Source organism: Macaca nemestrina, chromosome 4, assembly GCF_043159975.1.
Source record: "Macaca nemestrina isolate mMacNem1 chromosome 4, mMacNem.hap1, whole genome shotgun sequence".
NCBI lineage: Eukaryota > Metazoa > Chordata > Mammalia > Primates > Cercopithecidae > Macaca > Macaca nemestrina.
In genome coordinates this window covers 37,838,906-37,863,684 of record NC_092128.1, presented here as the reverse complement: position 1 = coordinate 37,863,684, position 24,779 = coordinate 37,838,906, and the positions used below count along the sequence as shown (strand labels likewise).

Below are 24,779 nucleotides of genomic sequence, written 5' to 3'. Positions count from 1 at the left end.
ATCTCTTTGTAGGTCTCTAAGGACTTGCTTTATGAATCTGGGTGCTCCTGTATTGGGTGCATATATATTTAGGGTAGTTAGCTCTTCTTGTTGAATTGATCCCTTTACCATTAAGTAATGGCCTTCTTTGTCCCTTTTGATCTTTGTTAGTTTAAAGTCTATTTATCAGAGACTAGGATTGCAACCCCTGCTTTTTTTTTTTTTTTTTTTTCTTTCTATTTCCTTGGTAAATATTCCTCCATCCCTTTATTTTGAGCCTGTGTGTGTCTCTGCACGTGAGATGGGTCTCCTGCATACAGCATACTGATGGGTCTTGACTCTTTATCCAATTTGCCAGTTTATGTCTTAATTGGGGCATTTAGCCCATTTACATTTAAGGTTAATATTGTAATGTATGAACTTGAGCCTGTCATTATGACGTTAGCTGGTTATTTTGGCTGTTAATTGATGCAGTTTCTTCATAGCATCGATGGTCTTTACAGTTTGGCATGTTTTTGCAGTGGCTGGTACCGGTTGTTTCTTTCCACGTTTAGTGCTTCCTTCAGGAGCTCTTGTAAGGCAGTCCTGTTGGTGACAAAATCTCTCAGCATTTGTTTGTCTGTAAAGGATTTTACTTCTCCTTCACCTATTAAGCTTAGTTTGGCTGGATATGAAATTCTGGGTTGAAAATTCTTTTCTTTAAGAATTTTGAATATTGGCCCCCACTCTCTTCTGGCTTGTAGGGTTTCTGCTGAGAGGTCCACTGTTAGTGTGATGGGCTTCCCTTTGTGGGTAACCTGACCTTTCTCTCTGGCTGCCTTTAACATCTTTTCCTTCATTTCAACCTTGGTGAATCTGACAATTTTGTGTCTTGGGGTTGCTCTTCTTGAGGACAATCTTTGTGGTGTTCTCTGTATTTCCTGAATTTGAACGTTGGCGTGCCTTGCTAGGTTGGGGAAATTCTCCTGGATAATATCCTGGAGATAATATCCTGTTTTCCAACTTGGTTCCATTCTCCCCATCACTTTCAGGTACACCAATCAAATGTAGATTTGGTCTTTTCACATAGTCCCATATTTCTTGGAGGCTTTGTTCATTTCTTTTTACTTTTTTCTCTAACCTTGTTTTCTCTCTTCATTTCATTAATTTGATCTTCAATCACTGATACCCTTTCTTCCACTTCATCGAATTGGGTATTGAAGCTTGTGCATGAGTCACGAAGTTCTCATGCCATACCTTTCAGCTCCATCAGGCCATTTAAGGTCTTCTCTGCACTGTTAATTCCAGTTAGCCATTCGTTTAACCTTTTTTCAAGGTTTTTAGCTTCCTTGTGATGGGTTTCAACATGCTTCTTTAGCTCGAAGAAGTTTTTTATTACCAGTCTTCTGAAGCCTACTTCTGTCAACTCATCAAAGTCATTCTCCATCCAGCTTTGTTCCATTGCTGGTGAGGAGCTACAATCCTTTGGAGAAGAGGTGCTCTGGTTTTTAGTATTTTCAGCTTTTCTGCTCTGGTTTCTCCCCATCTTTGTGGTTTTATCTACCTTTGGTCTTTGATGTTGGGGATCTACAGATGGGATTTTGGGTGTAGATGTCCTTTTTGTTGATGTTGGTGCTATTCCTTTCTGTTTGTTAGTTTTCCTTGTAACAGTCAGGTCCCTTAGCTGCAGGTCTGTTGGAGTTTGCTGGAGGTCCACTCCAGATCCTGTTTGCCTGGGTGTCACCAGTGGAGGCTTGGTTGGAAATGCAGAAATCACCCATCTTCTGCATCGATCACGCAGGGAGTTGCAGACTGGAGCTGTTCCTGTTCAGCCATCTTGGAATGGATCTCCTCTACATCCATCTTTTCTAAGAATTACAAAATATTTGATTATCTGGATGTAGCATAAGTTATTTAACCAGTTTTGTATTGATGGACACTTGAGATGTGTTTAGTTTTGTGTTATTAATATTTTATGAAGTGCTCCAGTAAATTTCCTTGTACATCTATCTTTGTGTACTTTGTAAAGTATATTTGTAGGATGAAGTCTTAGCAGTATAATTGCTGGTTTAAATTTATATAAATGCAATTATTTTTACAGATATTTCAAATGCCCTCCATAAAAGAGAAAAATCTCTCTTAATATTAATTTACATAAATTGGTCTCTTTTCTTCTTGAAAAACATTCAATTTTGGGATATATGTGGTATCTCAAGGGCTATTTTAGATAGATTATCATTAATTATTTATTGATAATGTAAACTTAAGCTAATTATTCTGTAAATGTTTATTGAATGTCTGATGCTGTGAATCAGACAATAGCTACTCAGTATTTTATGACTGATTGACTACAATGCAAAGAGAGTTGTTAAATTTAAAGACCATGTAAACATACAAAATAATTCATTCCTTCAGAACAAGATGCCAGTCTGTACAAGGAATTCATTTGGAAATTTCTCAAAAGGGAGAACCACAAACACAAAATTCTAGAGCTAAATAGATCATATGGGAATTATTTAGACAATTATTTTGTAGAGACTCAAAAACATTAGAGCCAGAATTATATTGGAGGTCATTCCAGTGCCCCAAATATCCATGCTAGCAGAAACCCAGCATTGGCTATATAGGTCATATTTACCCTTATGTTCTCCCCTTTCTTCTCTATTCCAGTGACCCTTTCTCTGCAGCTGGGCCCCACACCTACATCCATCCATTTCTTCTCCTTCCATTGATCCCATATACTGACAATAGTTTCTATCAGGAGCCATGTTTTGAATGTTTATCACATGCCAAGGACTGTGACAAGTGCTAGAAACAGAAATATTGTAACACACTTTCTGATCTGGGTTTACATAGTGGACAGATTTATACCAAAAACAGCCTCAGTGTGACTGTACCTGAAAAGACATAAAGCAATGCAAGTTGATTTTAAACAACCAACTTTCAACTAGGATTGGAGTGGAGATGGAGTAAAGGTGAAAGAGAAAGTATAGATTAATTCACAGGAAGATTGAGATTAGACCATAAAACCAATGATTTGCTCTGCTTTTAGGAAAGTCAGCTATATATTAAGATGAAATAGCAGAGGTATAAACTAAGATGGACCTCCATTTAAAATCTACCTCTCAGTAATTTAGCATTTCTATCTTCTTATTCCTAAAATGAAGGGAGGAGTTGTTGTGAGAAAAAATAAGATAATATGTGTAAATAACTTGCATGCCAGGCATGTAATAAATGCTTAAAAAATATATCTATTTCAATTATCATTATGCTCCAGTTTTATCCCTGAGAAGCTTGACAAATCTATACTATGTTTCTGGTAGGTTGGAAGGCAGGTTAGAACTCCAAGTAGCAACTAATATTCATCCTGAGATTTGCAAAATAGTTTTGGAATAAACTTATAGCAGAACAGACAATTCATATTTGGCAAACTACTTAAGATCTGTCACAAAAATCAACTCAAAATGGATTAAAGACTTAAATGTAATCCCAGAAACTGTAAAAATACTAGAAGAAAACCTAGGGAAAGGTCTCCTGGACATTGGTTTAGGCAAATAATTTATGATTAAAACTTAAAAATCACAGGCAACAAAACCAAAAATAGACTAATGGGACTTAATTAAACTAGAATGCTTCTGCACAACAAAAGAAAATCAAGAGGTAACTTGTTGAATGAGAGAAAATATTTGCAAACTATTCTCCTGACAGGGGACTAATATCTAGAATATACAAGGAACTCAAACAACAAGTAAAAAAGCAAACAATTCCATCAACAAGTGGGCAACATATAGGAACAGACATTTCTCAAAGGAAGACATACAAATGGCTGGTGGGTACATGAATAAAATGCTTGATATCACTAATCATCAGAGAAATGCAAATGAAAACCACAGTGAGATATTATCTAACTCCAGTCAGAATAACTATTATTTAAAAGACAAAAAAAAAAAAAAAAAAAAAAAAAAAAAAGATGTTGGCAAGGATGTGAAGAAAAGAGAACTTTTATACACTAGTGGTGGGAATATAAACTAGTACTGCTACTATGGACAATGATATAGAGATTTCTAAAAAAAAAAAAAAAAAACACCACCGCCCCAAAATAGAATTACCATCCAATCCAGCAATTCCACTACTGGGTATATAATCAGAAGAAAAAACATCCATTTATCAAAGGGATACCTGCACTCATATGTTGCAGTACTATTCACAATAGCAAAGATATGAAATCAGCATAAGTACCTATCAGTAGATGAATGAATAAAGAAAATGTGGAACATGGACTATTACTTGGCCATAAAAAATGAAATTATGTCATTTGTAGCAACATAGATGGAACTGGAGGTTATTATTTTAAGACAAATAAACCAGGCACAAAAAGACAAATATTATGTGTTCTCACTTATATGTGGGGGCTAAAGCATTGATCACATGGTGGTAGAAAGTGAAAAGATAAATAACAGAGTCTGGAAAGAATGAATGGGGGTAAGGGAGGAGGATGAAGAGAAATGGGTTAAAGGGTACAAACATACAGTAAGACAGAAGGAATAAACTCAGTGTTGGATATCAGAGTAGGGTGACTACAGCTAACAAAAATGTATTATACTCAGATGATGGACAATTTAAATACCCTGACTTTGCCACTAAGCATTATATACCCATGTAAGAAAATTTCACATGTACCTCATAAATTTGTACGAAATTTTTAAATAGACTTGTTAATGTCTCCTTCCCAATTTGTGAATATGATATTTTTAAAAGAATTTTAAAAATTAGAGAGACAAATGCTTATATCCTAAATAGCATAAATGGCCATATTTAAATATCTCCTAAAGTTATGCTCTATATGATATATTTTGCATGATAAACATCTTCAATGTCAATCACAAACAACTCAGGATGTGTTAACTTGCTTCTCAGCATATGTCTAAGAAATCAGTCTTCTTGCCAAAAGGAGAAAAAAGTTTCCAAATCAAAATTATAAGTCTCATAGATTGATTTTCATAGTATAAATGAAATGAAATGAAATGAAGGTCCTTGTAATGGGAAGCCATTAGAAATCTCAAAACCAAATATTTCATGATTTTCCCTTTACAGTACTTATCATAATATATATCATATGTGTCACCCAGGAAACTTCTCAGTTGACCATAATTAATTTATAAGAAAATTTGAAAAATTGAAATTTTATTTGTTTGTGGCAGGAACTGATGAAACATTTTCTAATGATGGAAGCTGAAATTCCCTAACACGATGTTTGTGCATCTTATACTAAGTTCATCTTTCTATTCAGTTTAATTTTTCTCTTATTCTAAAATATTTGTTTTTTAGTGCACGTCCTAAAAAAAGAAACGTGAGTGCTTCAAAACAGACCTTGAATATGAAATGCTTTCAGTTAACCTTATGGAAACATCATAAAAAGTAGCACTGGACAAAGTAGAAGTTATTTAAGTCAAGCAGAGTATGGGGGGAAGACTGGATGGAGATTAGCCAAAGAGGAGGACACCAGCCAAACCTTACCCTGAATATAATGCAATCTCTTGAATTATTTCAAGCAACAAAGGCAGTTTAAAAATTTTGCATTTCAGGAAGATGACATTAGCAACAACGTGGAAAATAGACATACAGGTGGTCCATAGAACTGTAGCAGAGGAGACCCATTAAGGGTCAAGGCGATTCCCATGATAAAAGAACATAAAGACACAGATCAAAATAATATCCATTGAAATCAAGAAAAAAAACAAATCAAGAAGAGAAAGTTGATATGAATATCTGGTGACCGATTGAATGCTAGAGGCAGTGAAGAGAAGGGAAACTTGGGTAACTGAAATGTCTGGCTTGGGCACCGAATGTTCCAAGCTCAACAATATTGAGGTTATTGGGGATGGAACAGTTTTTGGAATGATTTTTTTAAGTTCAATTTCAGCTGTTGGGTGAGTAACAACAAACCTGACTAATAGTAGCTTAAACAAATAAGAGAGATTTTCTTCTTATCCAATAAAAAGTCCAGAAGCAGACGTTTGCAGCAGATCAAGAACATCAGCACATATCAAAATGGTTTCAGAAGATCAAGAATGTCAGCACAGATCAAAATGGTTTCAGAAGATCAAGGATGTCAGCACTAAAGTCTCCACAAAGTTTTTGGCCTTTCCTCCATAATTTAAGATAGTTGTTGTTCTTCCAGCTATCAATTTCCTGTTCCACAAGCAGAGAAGAAACAAGAAAGGAGAAAGGAACAGCCTCTGTACCAGAAAAACATAGGCTTTCTCTGCAATTCCGTGCAAGTTTATACTTACATTTCCCTGACCAGAAATGTGTCAGTGGCCACTCCTGGCTGTAAGAAAAATAGGGGAGACATGTGATTAGTGTTCTCTTTAGGAGAGCAAAGCAAGGAAAAGTAAGATCAGAATGGGTTTTGACTCAACCTATGATATCTGTCATAGGTAAATTGAAATTGAGGTACTTCCGAGACATCCAAGGGAGATGTCCAGGAAGCAGATGACTATGTGTCTGGAAGCCCTGAGAGTGGCCTAGACAGGGATCCAGTTTGGGAGTCATGATCATTCAAGTTGTGGTCATGCCATGAAGATGGATGATATCTCCCAGAATGCAAAGTAAGAGCACTAAGGGCATGATTATAGAAAAGGTCAGACCTTAAGGACTGGGTAACAGAAAGAATCTTCAAAGGAGTTGGTATTTGGTAATAAGTAGTGTTAACAAAAGCAAAAGGTGAGCATTTCCAGAAGTAGAAAAGAATGAGATGAAAAATACAAGTGAAACAAGCAAACTTTCACAGATGGAAGATTTACTTTGCTACAACATAAGAAGAGATATCTAGGTGTGGTTGTCTTATTGTCAGATAGAACAAATTTGAGCAAATTACTGTCTAATGGGTTCTAATTTTTTATGAATTAGAAGACAAGATCATCTAATGAGACCAACAGAGATGTAGAAATGAGGGAGCTTATGGAGAATGATGAAGGTTTGAAGTAGCCTTTGTGAAGAATGGGGAAATGTTCCAACTAAGATAATAGAACAAAGATTTCCAGGCAGTACTGAGAGACCATCAGGAAATGTGCCTGGCATTTATCTTTACATGTGTGTGATTTTTGCCAGTGTCACTGACTGGTATGTAGAACCTTGGATGGAGATAGATTGGATTGTTCCAGGATTGGAGAGTTGCTGTGCACCATTAGTAAAATAAAAAAAGGAAGATGTGGATTGTTGAGGTATAGAAATGAACATTATAGACACAAATTGAAAGAGAGGAATCATGGGAATGGAAGTTCTGCATGACTGCAGAAGAGGCAGGAATAAGGTAGAAGAAAAGTATATTTTATTTGGAGAAAAGGAATTAGACTTTAAAATTACAGGTAGAGCATCTCCGGCTTGAATAAAATATTCTAGCATTTGAACAAAAATATTGTTGAATGAAATAGAATGAATCCATACAGACCTTTGATAGCAAATTGTGAAATGGAATGAATGACAATGACTAAGGTGTCCATTGGTATGTGGAAGCATAATTAAGATGTTGATAGAAGATTGCCACAAGGGAGGAGCCAGGTGAAATGAGCCACAGCAGAGGGTAACACAATGGAATAATGGTTTGAAAGAGGCAGTTGGAAGACAAGAGGAAGTAAACTTCCTGACTATGCAGGTGGCCTTCCCTGGAGATGGTTACAGAGAAAGAGGGCAAGTTGTCTTTTCCCACAAAGTCACAGGGCAAGTTGTCTTTCCATTCCCCTCACCTGTTCCCCCTGTGCCAGGATGGGTTTCTGGGAAGGTGAGGAGATGGAGGGAACATTGCATGAAGCCTTTGAGATTGTAGAAGGGTTTGCTTACCATGGATGGAGTAGCAGAAGATCAGTGAAATTGGATTAGAGGAGAGATGAATAGCAGGCCTTGCATTTTGGTCCATGCACAAGGGTGCTAAAGATGTGAGATGTGGTGGGATCTGATAGTGTCCAGGTTTCACGTGGCCTTGGGCTTAGTAAGTGTTCGGGCTCAAGAGAACCAGCAGATGCCTTTGATCAGCAGTTCAGCAGAACATTGGGGAAAATACATCATAAGATCTCAAATCTTACTTCAGGTGGGCTAAGAGTGAATTTATCTCCCCAGGAATGTCAGTTCTCAGGGGGAAAGGAACAGCCCTAGTCTGGAAGGGAACACTCTGCCTTTCCAGAGGGAGCTGGCCATGCCAGAATCATCACGTTTTGAGAGATCATTACTAACTTACTGGAAATGGCAGTAGCCCAGGGAAAGGAGAGGAAATGGGTCTCTTTGGAAGGAGCTACGTGCTGGAGGGAGTAATTGCATATTTTAAAATTTAGGTGGGCATTTAAAATTGTTTAGCCAGAGAAAGGAAAAATTCTTTCATCTTAGAGAAATAATTCCATGGGGTCAATAAAAGTAGATAAGATTTAAAGACACAGATCAGCTCAAATAGTCCAATTCAGTATTGCTTTAAAAATGTAGCAATATCACATTTAAAATGAGAAATATTACTCATTCTTTTGTGGACAAATAATTCTGTAAGGAATGAAATGTGTGACCAGAAGAATAGATAATGAGAAACTGTGATCAGGCAGGAGGAAAAACCAAGAACATCATAATGAGTCCAGTTAGTCACTCTAGCACCTCATGAAAAGTTAAGTAAATTTTTTAAACTATGTACTAAACATATTTACTTTGCACAGATATGAACAACAAAATTCCTGTTAAGTATATTGTTGCACTCAGTTGAGAACTATGACAATCTACTCAGGAGTTTAGAGCTTCCTTTTGAAGTCTCCAACAAAATGATTCACTCTAAGTGTGAAGATTTCTGGAGCTAATGCTGTTTTATGCAACTCTGCTAAATACTACATTTTCTGTGTCTATAGATCTGTGGCTCCAAGAGATGACACTTAAGACCAAAAAAGAGCTGTTAGCTGGGCACAGTAGCATGTGCCTGTAGTCCCAGCTACTTAGGAAGCTGAGATGGGAGGACTGCTTGAGCCTGGGAGTTCAAGGCTGCAGTGATCCATGATGCTACCAGTGTACTCCAGCCTGGGTGACAGAGGAAGACTCTGTCTCAAAACAACAACAACAACAACAACAACAACAACAACAACAAAACTGTTTTTTTTTTTTAAAGTATCTAATATATTCAATATGCCTAAACCTGACCAAATTGCTAATCATCCCAATGAAGAAAGAAATGAGAGACACTAATGAAAATTTTCCTGTTTTTTAATGTTATTACTATGATTAATCACTTTTAAGATCTAAAGAAATACTCAAAAAGACTTATGTGGCGTTTAAATTATAAGTTTCATAGACTCTGTGAGGAAGAGAGAAATTTGGCTGCATCTTATGTTTCTATAGGGGCTTGACCAAGTAGGAGTTTGTTTTTCACAGTAAAAAGTGTAGACATAGCTCCACAGCATCACCTATATCCTAGGCTCATTCTATTTTTTCTCCCTATGGTTGCTTCATAGTCACAAGATGGCTGCTCATTCTCAGGCTCACGTTCATATTCCAACCAGAAAGATGAAACAGAGTGATCAAGAAAAAGTGGCACCAGGAAAGTAAAACTTTTCCAGAACTCGCTAGCTGGTGTTCACTTACATTTCTTTGACTAGAGCTATGTCTCCTGACTCCTTTTAGCTACAAGAGAGACTGGGAAACCAATTTTTTTAATGCTGGGCACATTACTCCAATAAAATACGGGTTTTTCTGCTAAAAAGAAGAAAGGAGAATGGATAAGGTGTAGGTACCTAAGGCAGTCAGCATCAGGACTTGAGCTCACCTAACACAATTCTTTGCCTTCTCCTCTCTCCAGCCTTCACCATTTTGTAATGAGAAATCTAGATCAAGTGACTTAGTGTCACACAGCCAGCTTATGACACAGCTGGAGCTAAAATTCACAAGTGAAACTCCCAGCACAGTGGTGCTCTTTCCTATGTATCTCACCATTGTCTTATTCCATAAAATGTACACAAAGCCTGCCCTGCTGTACTGATACCACCTTTTCTTCTCTTAACTCCCTCAGCTCTGTCAACCAGTCTCTGGACTTGGGTCTGCATTTGGCCATATGCTTTGGCTCATTCAACTTTCAGGGTAACATTGTTTGGCCACAGCTCAGAAGGTGATTAACCTTCACTCTAGTGAGCTGCCCTTGACTCTCCAAAATAGTGAACACTTTAATGGAAAGGCTTAAGATATGTAAACTGCAAACAAAGATTAACTACTAAGGGGAAATTCGATAGGAAGCACAGAATGCCATAGGATATTGTTTGGCCTAAACTGCAGAGAAAAGGGTATGACTCGAAATTTCATTTCCTTCAAAGTCTACTGTCCTCCTCTTACTCTCTGCTTTGGTCTGTCCTTGGAAATACTGCTATTATTATTGTCTTACCTCAAAACGTACTGGTGTCACTGTTTAGTTAGAAACAACATTGCTGACTGACTATCTGTCACAGAGCAGATACCCAGTGGGAACCTCCATATGAAGGGAGAGACAGCACCATATTTCAGAACAATGCAGATGCAAAAACAACACGAGGTTCTAGGTAGCAGGAGTGGTCACCTGCCCAGGACAAGCCCTCAACACACAAGTAGCAATATATCTTTCTGATTCATAGATACTTGCCAATTACATGTAGAGCTTCAACAGAAGAAACCAGTTAGGACTTTGGTATCTGTGATCTAGACTTTGTTTCTAATGCCCTTTGGATGAGTAGTGGCACATGATCACACACACACACACACACACACACACACACACACCCCCCACAGAAATCTCAAAACAAGAATTTTCAAGAAAAGTTTAAATCCAAACTTTAAAAAATGTTTCAACATTATTTGCATGGGTATATATAAGCTAAAATATATTTTTATTAATAAATTGAACACAGCATCTCAGTCTGAAGTACTTAACGTTTAGATGACATTATAGCATATAGAACTATAAACAGGTAAATACTTTGTATTTAAAAGTAATGTCCAACATGGTACCTCCTAGACTGAAGGACCAGCCAAGTCTCCAGCTGAGGTGATGAAAGTTGTTTATAATACTTCAGACTAAGATTGAGTTTCACAAGTACTAGAAGAATAACATTTTCCCTAAATAAAAAGTAAAGCATCCTAGATAGAGCTAAAGCCTCCTTGACATCCACTGCCAGTCCAGAAACATATTCTACAGGTAACTACCATCATCCAGATTTCCTTTTATTCTCTTAACAGAGACATACCTGTTCCCAAAAAATCAATATTTAGTACATTCTTGATTGAGTGAACACACACATACATATGTGTATTTCAGATAGCATGAATTGTTCTCTAACTTTTGGGTGTTTTCTTATCCATATGTCTTGGAAATATCTCCATGTTAGTTAGTCCATTTAGATTTATCCTTATACATATCCCTTATGTTTTTCTAGAGTAGACCCAGAAGTCTCCAGGGCTGCAGAGCCTCTGCACTTTTTATTTTGGTATAAACTGCCCTCCAAAGCAACTGAACTAACTTGCATTCCCATCAGCAATGTGTAATGGTAATTGCTTCTCATTGCTCTAACATTTGATATAAACATATTTTTGCAAGATGAGTCATGACACTTTTTTCTAGCCTTATAAAAGATCCAGTCTCCACTAAAAATAAATGGTTGGATAGATATCACACACATACACGGGTATACTAACAAATATCACTCATAGATGTTTATTCAGACTAGATCGCCCCACATTATAATAAACTTTGTGGTTTTTATTGCTTTATTATAATAAGCATCTTAATACAACTCATTTTTCTAATTTTAATCAGTATCTTAAACTACATGTTTTGTCATGAATTAAGAAATGAAAATATGTATACTGAATCAAGATTTTAAGTTCACTCACTCCATTCCTCTTGTTCCTTAATATCCTGGACCTTTTTGTATGAGATCTGGGATTCTGAGGTTAGGATAGTTGAGAATATGAGAGAATGTAACCATAAATTGCTGATTAGAACCAGAGTTACACAGCAAAGAAGAGGTCAAATCCACTGTTTCTCTCCATTGTTGAGAATTTCTGATATAAAGAGGGACACAATAAAGTCTAACTTTTTATGCATTCAACAAATGTTTACTGTTTGCTATATGATAAGTACTGGTTCCATATGTGAGTGAAATAATTATTTGTTCCCATGGCACATTCAGTATAGTAGAAAAGACCCAGACAAATAATAAACAAACTGACAAACAGTTATCAAATGGTGAAGAGCATGAAGGAAACAAATGGGGTGCTGACATGAACAAAAGTAGGGAGACGTAATTGTGCTAGAGTTTCAGGAAGACCTTGCTGAGACCTAAAATGCAAGATGTCTCCATGCAAAATTAGGGGGAAAGCAATCCCAGTCGACATGATAGGATTTTAGCATGCCCTAAATTGTGATAGAGTGAGAGAACCCAGTGAGAAGAGTGGCAGTGGAACCACATGAAGTAGGATAGAAGGACATAGGACAGGTACAGGGCCAATAGCTTTGCAGAATAAGCTAAGAGAAAATGAGAGTGGTCCAGGCTGCAGGAGCAGCTCAGTGGGTGGGGCAGAGGAAGAGAAGGAGAGAAGTTTCAGAGAGGCAATACACTATCCTTCTGTTCTACATCTGTCAGACTATATAGCACATGCCTCTATAATGATATTCAGTGCAGTGAAATGTTACTCACTGTTGTAAATATAAGAATGTGTTTTGAATAAAATACATGCATCTGATTCCACTCTGGTGTATCATGAATTCTTAAGAAAAGTTTGTTAAAAAATGAAATTCATCTGTTAAATTAAATTCTCTCCAAATAGTTCCCATTTTCCTTCTCACATTAACTGTCTTTTGCACTTGCTATATTGTCCTCTATTATAGTTTCTTTTGTTTTTAATGAGTTGACACAGATATATTTTTAAAGTAAAACTTGCATTCATTTTTTAAATTGACGGAACAATGACATGAATATCAATGTCAAAATAAAGGTTAAATTGTTATCTACTTTTAGCACAAACAACTATTGATAAGCCAGCAGGGGAAAGATAAGGAATACTTGCTCCTTTTTATCCATAAAGGTTATTTGCCACAGAAAATCTTATTTTTTAGATTTTAATATTATGGGTCAGGTTAATTAATATGACAACTAATATCTATTATTTTAATGCAGGATTGTGGTTTGCTGATTCATCCAGAGGAAACCTGTGGGTTACAGCCTATTTCTTCTGACTACATTGAAGCCATTTTACAGTCTGAACTAAAAAGATGTCCATCTGGGGACATGAAAGGTGACTATCACATTGGACATCACTTCTCTAAAAAAAGAATAATTTGGTATAGATAAGTATATGCTTATTTAAACTATCCTTCTATAAAAAAATCAAGGACATTACTTTTTATTGACTATGAACTATAAAACATAATTAATGTAAGTACATTATTTTAATATTTGAAATACTTTGATTAATCAATTATTTTCTTCTCCCCTTTTTGCCCAGTTAATCCATATTCATCTGCAGATCTGTTACCCATGTTACTTCTGCCAGAGAGCCTTTCTTGAGCCTCTGATTTATTTATTATATAGTTTATAGCACTCAGTAATTTTCTTCCATAGCAGTTACCACAATTATTTAAATGACTAAGTATTGAATTAATTGTTTAATGTCAGTTTTCCCAGGATGTCAGTTTCATGAGGGCAGAGAGCCTGACTTGTTTGCGTTATACTAATTCATTTGGCACCGTAATTTGTACATAGTAGTTAGAAAATAAATATCTAGTGTGAACCAAAGAACTGCAAAGTATGCAAGTTCAGTTTTAAATTATTCCTTTTCACTAAAAAAAAAAAAAGTTAGGGGGCCCGATCACTAGTTTCCCTCATATATCAGTCATTTATAGAGGCAAGAAAATTGTGACATCAAATTTAATTACTGCGTTAAATCCTGCCTAAGCACTGAGCAGACCTGGAATGAGATACTTCTTTGGTGCCACTCTCAACATTCCCTATTTCTCTACTTCCCCAACAATCTTCTTTTAGTGGAGATGGTGGGGTCAAGCCAAAGTTGGGATTAAAATTGCCTTCAAAGCTATTAGAGGAACAGAGAGCATCTTCTCCAAATTTCCTGGTTACTGCTCTGTCCTCCTGACCCCAATTCTCCCTTCATCTAAAAAGTCTGAGAAAACACTCAGGAGCTTTTCTACCCTTGCCGTGAACTTCACACCACAGCTTGAATGGGAAATGAGTTTCCCAAATGGGCAGGACAAATTGCAATTTGGCATGCACAGTTAACAAACGTGGGTATGTCCTCATTCTTGAACATGTGTTCCAAATAATAAATTACAATCAGGGAATGGAGAGGGATTTACCCATTATGGTGTGTCAGGTGGTGTGATTTGTGATTCTCTGCTAAATGAGATATATACTCTTCCATACAAAGGAGACACTGATGTGTCCAGTTAAATATTTTTTATCAGATGACAATTTATGAGAATTCATAAAACAATTCTATTCCTCCTACTTCAACTGCACCAAGGCAAAAGTTCTTCAACAAAAAGTTCAAGGTACATTACTGGGATTCTTTAAGAAGTGGCAGCTTGTTCTGTTCGCTCACTAAATGTACGCTAACTTATGTTGGGCTTTGTGCCTGGACATTGTGGGTGAGGCTGCCATAGAACAGTGGGCTTCTGGTACTTAAGGAGCTAGACCTCCTTAAAGAAGGCCCCAAATTGACTCACAAATCAAGGGCATGCTCCTTAGCCTGACAATTTGAAGCCTCCCTAATCTGGCCCATTTCTATATTTCCAGTCTTCTCCCAGCCTCTGCCTCTCTATGTTGACAGTGATCCTTTAGAACTTCAGGTTTTGTCCACACTGTTCCCTTTACCCACAAGTCCTCTTCCCATCTTTGCCAAACTTCTGATGCTGGAAGTCCTCTCCAGGAAGCCTTTTTTCACCACCAGATTCCCAGCTTAGCTTCTTCCCAGTATATCCGGGGCACATGTCTGCAACAGCACTTTACCACATTATGTTAAGTATTTACATGGTTCTCACTTAGTCTCCAAAACGAAATGATGTTCCCTAGGAAGAAAAGGAAGTGGCACGGGGCTCTTCATAGGGTGAAGCCGATAAAGATTAAAATATATATGCATTTATATTTTACCTGATATTTTTCTTTTTATGTTTTATAATTGATAAAATATATAAATATAGGAATATATATAGAATATATATATTACAGTGTACTCATTAATGCATCAAGGGTGCATGAGCAATATGCTTTTACTGATGGCTTACCTAGATCACAGGCTTCTCTAGAGAAGAGATTGTCCCTTATCCATCTTCCAATGTCTAATATATGATTTTAAAATGATTGCTGAACTAAAACCAAGATCCAACCTCCCTCCCATCCACAGAAGACTATGAGCAGCCAGGGCACAATCACGACAACCAACTGTTCCATCCTCAAGCTCCAAAAGGCCCAAAGACTCAAAAACTTAACAAGTGAGGCCGGGATAGCAGTCTGCAAGAATGTATTATTTGCTGCTAGAGATGATTTCCTTCCTTAGCAGCAGGATTCCCTCCTACTGAAAGAAGTTGTTATAGTGGACCAAATTGGGAGAAAGTTTATTTAGGAGCTCTGGATTTAGTTTTAATGGCCAAAAATAGACTAATTTGAAAATCTTATTTTAAAAGCACATTACAGTTATTTGGCAAAACCAGATCTCTTTTTTTCGCTTTGCCTATGTATTGATCTCAAGATATCATTTTCAATAACATCAGCCATTAAACTTTTGAATGACTGTATTTTTTTAATTCTTAAATTGATTTCTATTTTTTAGGAAATAATTTAACTGTAAGATACAACCTATAATTAAATCTGTTGCTTAAGCAAAAAAAAATAATTATTCTAATTAGGAAAAATAAAAATTTCTACAGTGGTCATTGAATGAGAATTAACTTTAAGGAAAATATTTCAGATTGCATTTTATGATATGTAAACAATTAAAAATATTATCCTACCTTATTTTAGCAAGAAATTATGACAACTTATACTTTAATCTAATATTGAAAATATAGATGGATTTTTTCTTCTTAAGTAAAAATGCTTTGTATTAGAACATTACAGAGTCAGAAATTAGTGCCAACATTTACATGATTTCCTGTCTCACCTCAACACTAAACCAGAGTTGACCTTTTTTCCTCCGTTGTATCATTCAATCTGACTCACTGAAATGGCTGAAATCTAACTTGCATTAAATATAGAGCTATAATTATAAATCAAATGACTTCTCCCAAAAGACAATTTCATTCCTCAGAATGTTGTTTCCTAAAACGTATGTCACACTTTACTTCAGAAATCACAGCTTTGATTCATTCAGTGTTCAAATATATAACATAGAATTTATGGTACTTTTTTGGACAATTTTAGCAAAGAGCTGGTATTATTTAAAATGTCAAGAGCACCAGTTTTGCAGATGTTATACAGATGCCTATTGCAAGCAGTATTTAACTCACAATAAATAAAAGGAATTGTTAACCAATGCAAAAATGCAGAGTGATGGCTGTATAAATATAGAGTAGTATGAACCACTGGGGCCAAGTTTTCAGAGATCCAATCAGGCTTCCTTTTTATGTGCATGCGATTTCATGCCCACAAACTAATTGCACCCATATTTGAATCTTTGTGCACGCAATTAGCCACTTGTTTCTTCATCCTTGGCAGCAAGTGGCCAAAGTGGGCCTCAGTTTGTGCAAAATTAGCTGTCAGCAAGGTTGAGGGGTGGAGTGTCTGGAGTAGGGGTGGGATGCATATGCTCTGAGATTCTGAGATCTGATGAAAACTTAGCCCTTCAAAAGATTATTAAATAGAATCTCATTAGCAGAGACACATTTATGCCCTCAACATATCATTATCCTATTAGAAAGAAAATTAACAATCTTTGCTTAAACATAGTCTCTGTCAACACAGGAACTCGCTAAATAAATTCAGCCTTTTAAAATAAATTCATTATAACAATCAGTTTGTGAGTTTTCCTATAAGTGCTACTAAAGAGGCAGTGGGGCTGTATTTCATTTTCTGCTGATTATTTTGTGGTGACCTAGCCTAATATGATAAAAGGATAGGCAAATTGAAGACTCAGAGACCTCACTTCTGGCTCTGTCATTAACAGCATGACCCCACTTCTGTTATTTAACTCTTCAGGCCTCAGAGTGCCTCTTCTGTTAAAAAAAAAAAAAAAAAAAGTGAGGGGGCAGGGAGAGAGAAAGGACACACCCTAAGTAAGGCCTCTTCTAACTCCATCCAACGTGATGCTACGAAGCCACTCAATGTGAACCTCTGTGAAGGAAAGACTATCATTTATCTAAGGAGATTTGCTTGAGAAATTCATCAACAAAGATTAAACTTTAGGCTGTGTCTACATCAAAGATGTGGAGGATGTTGGTTATTAATGACAAACCATGCTTGCCAGAACAGAATTAGAAAGCAAGATATATTCTGAATGAAAAAGAAATTATAAAAGAGAATTGGATGGAAAAATAAGCACTTTCGAGGAGGATAATCTTTATTTTGCTGTTCAAAAACCAGCATCTCTCCAAAATTTTCTGTGTTGTTTCTTTTAGCAGTACTGCCATTCTGTATAACCAGAAACTTCAGAAACATCTTTCACATAGCAGACCCTCTTTTTCTCCAATATATGCAGCCAGTTCTTCATTCTCATTCCCGTCAGGCCCATCTCTTCACTGTACCTAAAGTGTCACTCCTTCCACGTCTTCAAATCTTATCTGTCCCTAAACACCTGTTCACATTTTATTTGCTTCATGGACCCTTCTGGAACACTCTGACTTCCATGACTTTTCTCTATTTTGAACAACTGTGGCTCTCTGAGAGTAGAGGTGGGAAAATATATAAAATATATATGTTGACTATTAGGGAATCAGGCACTAGGGCAGGTGTTATACATATTTTCATTATAGAGAAGTAAATTTAATCATGAAAAGATTAAGTAATTTGTCCAATTTAAATAGTGGGTTTTAGCCTTGGCAGCATATTGGAATCACCAAAGAAGCATTAAAATATACTGATGCCTGAGCTCCATCCCCACTGATTGTGATTCAGTCAGTCTGGGGTACAATGTGGGCATGGGAATTTTTAAAAGCTTTCCACGTGACTCTCATATGTAGTCAATGTTGAGGTTCGCAGGGCCAGTTGGAGATAGAGCCCAGGTGTGTGTGGTCTCCAAAGCCCCAACTCTTTGACAACCACACAGACATTTTTACTCCATTATGTGTTGCTTGTTACGATGCTATAGTTATTATATTATGTATAAATTATAACCTTCTAACCTGATTATAAATTTTTGAGGTGTAGCATTATAGTTAAGAGCATGGACTCTGGAGCTGACTGCCCTGCTCAAATCCTAGTTCTACCACCTACTAACTAGAGGATCTCAGACAAGTTCCTGAGCCCTGGTTAAGGAGATGATAACAGGGTTGTTGATGTTTAAATATGTTGATAAATTAAAGTTTTTAGAATATTCCTAGCATTTGGGAGGTTCTGAAAAATGTTAACTGTTTTTTAAAACTTATTATGATATTTTAACACCAGTAATGCCTCACACTTCAACAGAGTATATACTTACTGTATTAAATCCTTCTAGAGAGTCATATGTATACAGAGACATAAAGGTTAATTTATCATTCCTGAAATTGCTTAGAAAGTACCTAGTAGATAGACATTTAATAAAGCAGTTTTCTGGAATTCTCATTACATGTAAAAATCAAAGAAAAGAAAAAAATTGTGGTAAGAAGAACAAATGAGTCGGCATTCCTTTTGAAGTTTTGTATTTCTCTTCCAGTTGACATTGTACCCCGCAAAGTTATTGTATATTTTCTTTCCGTTCCTGGAATTCATAATTTTCTCATCTCCTCTCCCTCTGATTTTCTTTTATCTCTTCCAGTTTCTCTCTCTTAATATACCTACACTTCTTTCTCTTTCTGTGCTCAATCAGTAAGAGCCATAAACTATATCCTCTTTCATATTTTATTATTTATAACTATTTCCACACACACAAACACATTCACAATTCTAACATCCCTGAAGTCATGAATATAAAATGCACTATATTCATCTCCCAAAACCAGAAATCCTTTCCACTAAACTTCATATAACACCAGATACCATTATTAGCAGTACCACTAATCAAAGCCAGAATGGACAAAGGTTTTCAATTTTTTTCTTTCTAACTCAAGAACTGAGTGATTTTTAGCCCCTCATTTTTGAAGGGTAAATATATACTAGTAACATAAGCAAGATATTTAGGGTAAGGAGAGTGATCATCAGATACATCATTGTATACGTTCTCCAACAAGGAGAGAAATAACCACTCCATATTTGTTTATATGATGTGCTATGTTCACACTTAATCCCTGAAAAGATGAACAAGGAAAAAAATTATATTTTTCTACCACATTATTAATGTATCCACTCACACTAAAAGCTGAAGTGTTTTGCATGAATGTTATTCTATCAATAAAACAGGAAAGATCTTAAATGCATAGAGAATATTCATTTATTTTATAAACATTTGCTAAAGCTTGGGACCTACTTTCTACCTGAACTCTGTTAGTAACAAAAGATAAATACAATATTGCAAATGTGTCTTAAATACATTACTCCATTACATCCTTACACCAGTCATGTGAGAATAGTACACACCTCATCTAACAGATGAAGAAGTTCAGGCAACAGCTAGGAAGAGGTGAAGAGATTCACACCAAAAAGGCCATCAATCAAATCAAAGAAAAATAACTAATCTTCAAAATAATAAATTATCATACTGAAGTAGTTCTCTTGTATCTTAAATCTCTTGAGAGCAGGGAATAGATCTATTATACTGTTGGATGGAGAACCTATGCATGTGTTAGGCTAATAAATATTTGAGGCTAATTGCTAATTTGGGGGGCTCCCAATCTATTAATGCTTTGGTCCTACTTAAGTACTCAATGTACTGTTTAAAAATAGGCAATGATTGAGTAATACTTAGATTTTTAATAAGTATAAGGTTTCATGGAACAGAGCTCATACTTGATTTCAGCATGAAATGTGTTATTTCAGAACATTACTTAATGTTGCTATTCTATTTGGTTGGCAGGAAGCCATGCCTTCATTATTCCACTAGATTTAAAGGATAAGGATGGTCTTACTATAATTTCTGAAATGGTGTGCCATAGCTGAATTTTAAAGTTACTTACAAATTATAATTTCATCAGCAGAAACAGAACCAAAGAAAGTTTTGCCATCTATTCCAGGCCAGTGGATCGTGCCTTGCCTTAGTTGTTCAGACAACAGGACGTGTGACTGGAGAGAAATAACCTGGCAGCCCCACAACTGCCAATATGGTGTCCTAACTAAGCCTCAACTCCAGCAGTGCCTGGGAGGAAGGAAGGTAGGTTCTGGATCTAGTGGGGGAAGCCTTTAATGTATGCCACCTGAAGTACTAAAAGTCATACAGTTGTATCTACTAGACCAATTCCTGCTGTCTCACAGCAGAGGAAAACTAACTGAATGCAATTTGGCTTTTTGAATCATGTATAGATGTTATCATAGAATAGCCTGAACAACTCCTGCTCCAAATGTTCAGTTTTCTCCAAGTAACTCTATTTGACAGATGGAGGATATTAAAGTCTTGTCCTATGCTGACCCAATTCCATGCTGTTTTCTCAGCACAAATTGGTAGGAGCTTGCCACGTCAACTGACAGTTGGCAGTTGAGAGCAGCTGGCCTTGTCAACTGCAGCTCTGGCAGGCACTGCTGTGAAAACAGACATCTGCAGCTCAGCACAGGAAATCAAAAGGTCCTGCATGCAAGATTCACTTCTAGAGCTTTCCAAGTGCATGGCATTGTTTTTACGCACTAACCTTACTGATCTTCTTTCACATTCCTGGGCAGGTCTCACATGGACCTCACTAGGCTGATTTTTCCTTTAGTGAGGCTTCTAAGCTGATTTCTGGGACATGCAGTGTCTTCTTGCTAGGCATGCTCTGACTAGGTAGAGTCTGGCAGAACTCTCGGATATGCAAAATGGGCACATAGACCGAGATGCTTGGTTAACATCAAGTAAGTAATCCTTAACCCGATTTTCAAAGTGCTTTTTATTAGATGGACATTTCCTTATACAGTTTGTAAGCTCTCACACATGAGCGAGACTGAGTTCAAAAGCTGATTTTTCACAAAGCTCTATTAAAACACATAGAAAAAAAGCACTGGGCAGAAGGTATGCCAATTTACTAGCAAATAGTTAAAGAAGAACAACAGGAGGTGAAGGACAGGATGGGAAGATGGACATCTTCTTCATGGTGATTTCAATATAGATGTTCCAATTTTCATGATTGAGAATATCTCTAAAGATCAATCGGCAGTGTTAGTTCCTTTTTTAAAAAAAAGAAGGCAAGAAAATCATTTAGAAATATTTTGCAGTGTTATTAATTGAGCATTGATTTTGTGCAAGAAACTGATTTCTTACACTTTAAATCCCTCCAGATTGTAAGCTTCATGAGAGCAGGGTCCACTGCCATAATCTCATTGTTGAGCTTCATTTTTGACACAGAATAGGAACTTAATATTTGTTGAGTAAATGAATAAATCAAAAATGTATTTATTCCTAATCACAGCTAAGGTAGACATTATCATATCTTTTTTCTGATTAAGATAATTAAAGCTCAAGGAGATTGAGTAATTCACTGATAATCATACATGTATGGGAGTGGCTACTCCACGAGCATTATTTATTTATTTTTTTAAGATGGAGTCTCCCACTGTCACCCAAGCTGGAGTGCAATGGCGCGATCTCAGCTCAATGCAACCTCTACCTCCCAGGTTCAAGTGAGTCTCCTGCCTCAGCCTCCCGAGTAGCTGCGATTACAGGCGCCCGCCACCATGCCTGGCTAATTTTTTGTATTTTTAGTAGAGATGGGGTTTCACTATGTTGGCCAGGCTGGTTTCGAACTCCTGACCTCAAGTGATCCACCCACCTCGGCCTCCCAAAGTGCTGGGATTACAGGTGTGAGCCACCGCGCCCAGCCCTCCACAGGCATTTTAAAGCATCAACTTGGATAATCCAGCCTCCATATCCTATAAATGTTGCACTGGGAGCAATGACAATAGCTGTTGCCATACAGCCAGACTTCTCTAAGCTCAGAATACCATTCTGACCTCAGAATTTAGAGTGTTCAGAAAAATTCCAAGAAACTGTCACAGTCTATTAACCTGAAAAGCAATAGATGTTCATTTAAGTTCATCACTAAATTCTGCGGTTTTGGGCATGACACGTCTTGTTTCTCAGGCTCATTTTCTTCATCTGTAAAATAACCCTCTGTGGTAGATTAATCAACTTTGCAAAAAGCTAAAGGCCCTCTTCCCTGTTTGTCTTAGCTCGAGCTGCTATAATAACATACAATAGACTGGGTGACTTAAACAACAGACACTTATTTCTTACAGTTCTGGAGGCTACGGAGTCCTAGATCAGGGTGCCAGCATGGTCAGGTTCTAGGGATAGCCCTCTTCCTGGCTTCTGTTGACTGCCTTCTTGCTTTGTCATCACACAACAAAGAGAGAGAAAGAGTTTTAGTCTCTGAATCTTCTTATAAGGAAACAAATCCCTTCATGAAGCCTCTATCATTATGACCTTATCTAAACATGATGACCTCCTAGAGACCCCTGCCTCCTAATAGCATCACATTGGAGATTAGTATTTCAACATATGAATTTGGAGGAAACATAAACTTTCAGCCCACAACATTACCTTTACTAATTTCTAGGCTGATTATTAGTAACTCTACCAAGGAGTGGTTAAAAAAAAAAAAAGATCGTTTTTCATACCTGTTAATGAGAGAGGGTGTTGCAAAGTTTGAAAATAGAAGTCCATGCTTAGATGAGACTTCAGAAGACCAGTTAGCTCACTGCACAGCAAAGGGGCTTATCTTTGTGACTCTCCTAGTTTGTAGGTGTTCTTCAGAACTTGCATGCTGAGAAACTCAAATTTGCCAGCACACTGCCAATAGGTCTAAATAGCCTGATGTATTTATCAAGGCACTAATTTATTGTATATGCAAAAGGGAAGCATTATCCATTTTTAACAGAGAAGTGACATAATCAGCAGTAGAAAGGCCATGCCACAGCAGTATGGAGGCTCTCTATGGGTAATAAGAAATAGATGCTAGGAAGGCAGAGGCTGTGTAATGGGAAAATTCCAACATGCATAATTGAGGAGGCAAAGCAATTATAGACTATATCCAGAATAATCCCATTGATGTAAAAACCAATGCATACCTATAAACATGTTTACATACATAGAGAATTTCTTGAAGTCACAAACAGTTAAGAGTAATTTCATAGGTGGAGAGGAATAGGAGAGGGGTAGGATGCAAAATAAAAATACAGGATCCTGTGTTCATAATTTATTAAGAGTTTCAAGACAACAGTAGAACAAAAGGTGAACACGAGGGCCAGTGACATAGCCAAGAAATGCCTGAGAGAGATCAAAGTTTCAAGTAAACCAACATTTGGACATATCTTTGGAGAGAAAATGCAAAGAGCAGATGGCAACACAGATGCTAAGGCTGAGGAGGGAGGATGCTGGTAACCCTGTCCAGGGTACCCAAACACTGGGGCTAGTTCCCAGGCCTGAATGGGTCCTGGGGAATGGGTGAGTGAAGGAACTGTGGGACTACCCACACTTGCTGTGGACCTCTGGATTCCTGGCTACAGGGGACCCAACATACCCTATGGACATTTGAGCTGACAGGGGAATCTGTCCAGAGAGTAGACATAAATGGTACCTGAACCAGTGCAGAAACAGGAGCCTTAGTGCACGACACATCTCTGGCGGAACCTGGCTATAGGCACCCATCCCCGCAAGGTTCCCTATCTCCATCCAAGAAATTTTAGCCCCAGCCTACTGCTTGGCCAGAAGAAAATGGGGTCAACTTCCCCATGGGACTGGGGCACATCTGTTCTGCAGGCCCTCCTCCACACCCTGCCTGGCTTCTCGCAGGAACATGTGCACAGCAGCCTCCACTGCACAGCTGGATGCTTTGCTCCACCTGATTATGTTCCTGATGGCCTGGGAGCACTTTAGATCCCCTAGCGCACGTGGAACCTAATTCCAAGGGTTCAAAGGATAAAGCCACTAGCTGATCCTGGTGTCCCAGGCAGCAGTGTGCAGCTCAAGAGTGCTGAGCCAAGATCTGTGGCCAGCACTCAAGTGGAAAACAAACCCACACTCTCAGAGCACTAAGAGGGATGAGATGTGTGGTTTCATGGGCTGGAACAGGAGCAAGGCATGCCTCCCTCCACAGGACCAGCCTGGAAAGAACGTGGCCTATCTCCTTGCTGGAGCCTCTGTTCAGGGAGCCCCACAGCTTGGATCACCTAACAAAAGAAATGCAGACACAGTACCAGTGATTAAAGGGGGCTCCCAAAGGTGTAGGAGTAGAACTAATGAGAGGAAGTCACCTCTCTCTGCACTGTACTGCAAAGCATGGCTGGAAACTTGAGTAAATACAGAGGAGCCCTGTGGCTGAGTAAGGGCCTAACACACATTACTCTTACATGCCATCTACTGGATCATAGCCCAAACTGCCACACCAAAAAGAGTTTGCTAATATAGCACCCCGTGAAACAAACAAACAAACAGAAAAAGCATTAAGCCACAAATAAAGATGCTGTACAGAGCCTTTACCCTTTCAAAACATCCAGAAATAAAGCCAAGTGACTATACTCAACTCACACCATATTTAAAGGAACACTAACACTACCAAATAGGAAAGA

General features: G+C 37.5%; 1 protein-coding gene and 1 long non-coding RNA gene across 7 annotated transcripts in view; one reads left to right on the top strand and one right to left on the bottom strand.

Annotated features, from left to right (window-relative positions):
* Nucleotides 1-24,779, top strand: part of LOC105475315 (cadherin like and PC-esterase domain containing 1) — a 311,154-nt gene that overhangs the window by 237,038 nt on the left and 49,337 nt on the right. For all 6 annotated transcript variants that reach the window (XM_011730473.3, XM_011730510.3, XM_011730493.3 and 3 more), the window contains 2 exons: nt 13,125-13,242; nt 20,261-20,397. In XM_011730473.3, the coding sequence (XP_011728775.2) occupies nt 13,125-13,242; nt 20,261-20,397 (255 nt within the window). The remainder of the gene's footprint in view (nt 1-13,124; nt 13,243-20,260; nt 20,398-24,779) is intronic.
* On the bottom strand, nt 21,223-22,385 carry LOC139362750 (uncharacterized). Its single transcript, XR_011622012.1, has 2 exons — nt 21,983-22,385; nt 21,223-21,379 (listed from the first exon to the last, which is right to left on the bottom strand). It is a non-coding gene; the product is annotated as an uncharacterized lncRNA (long non-coding RNA).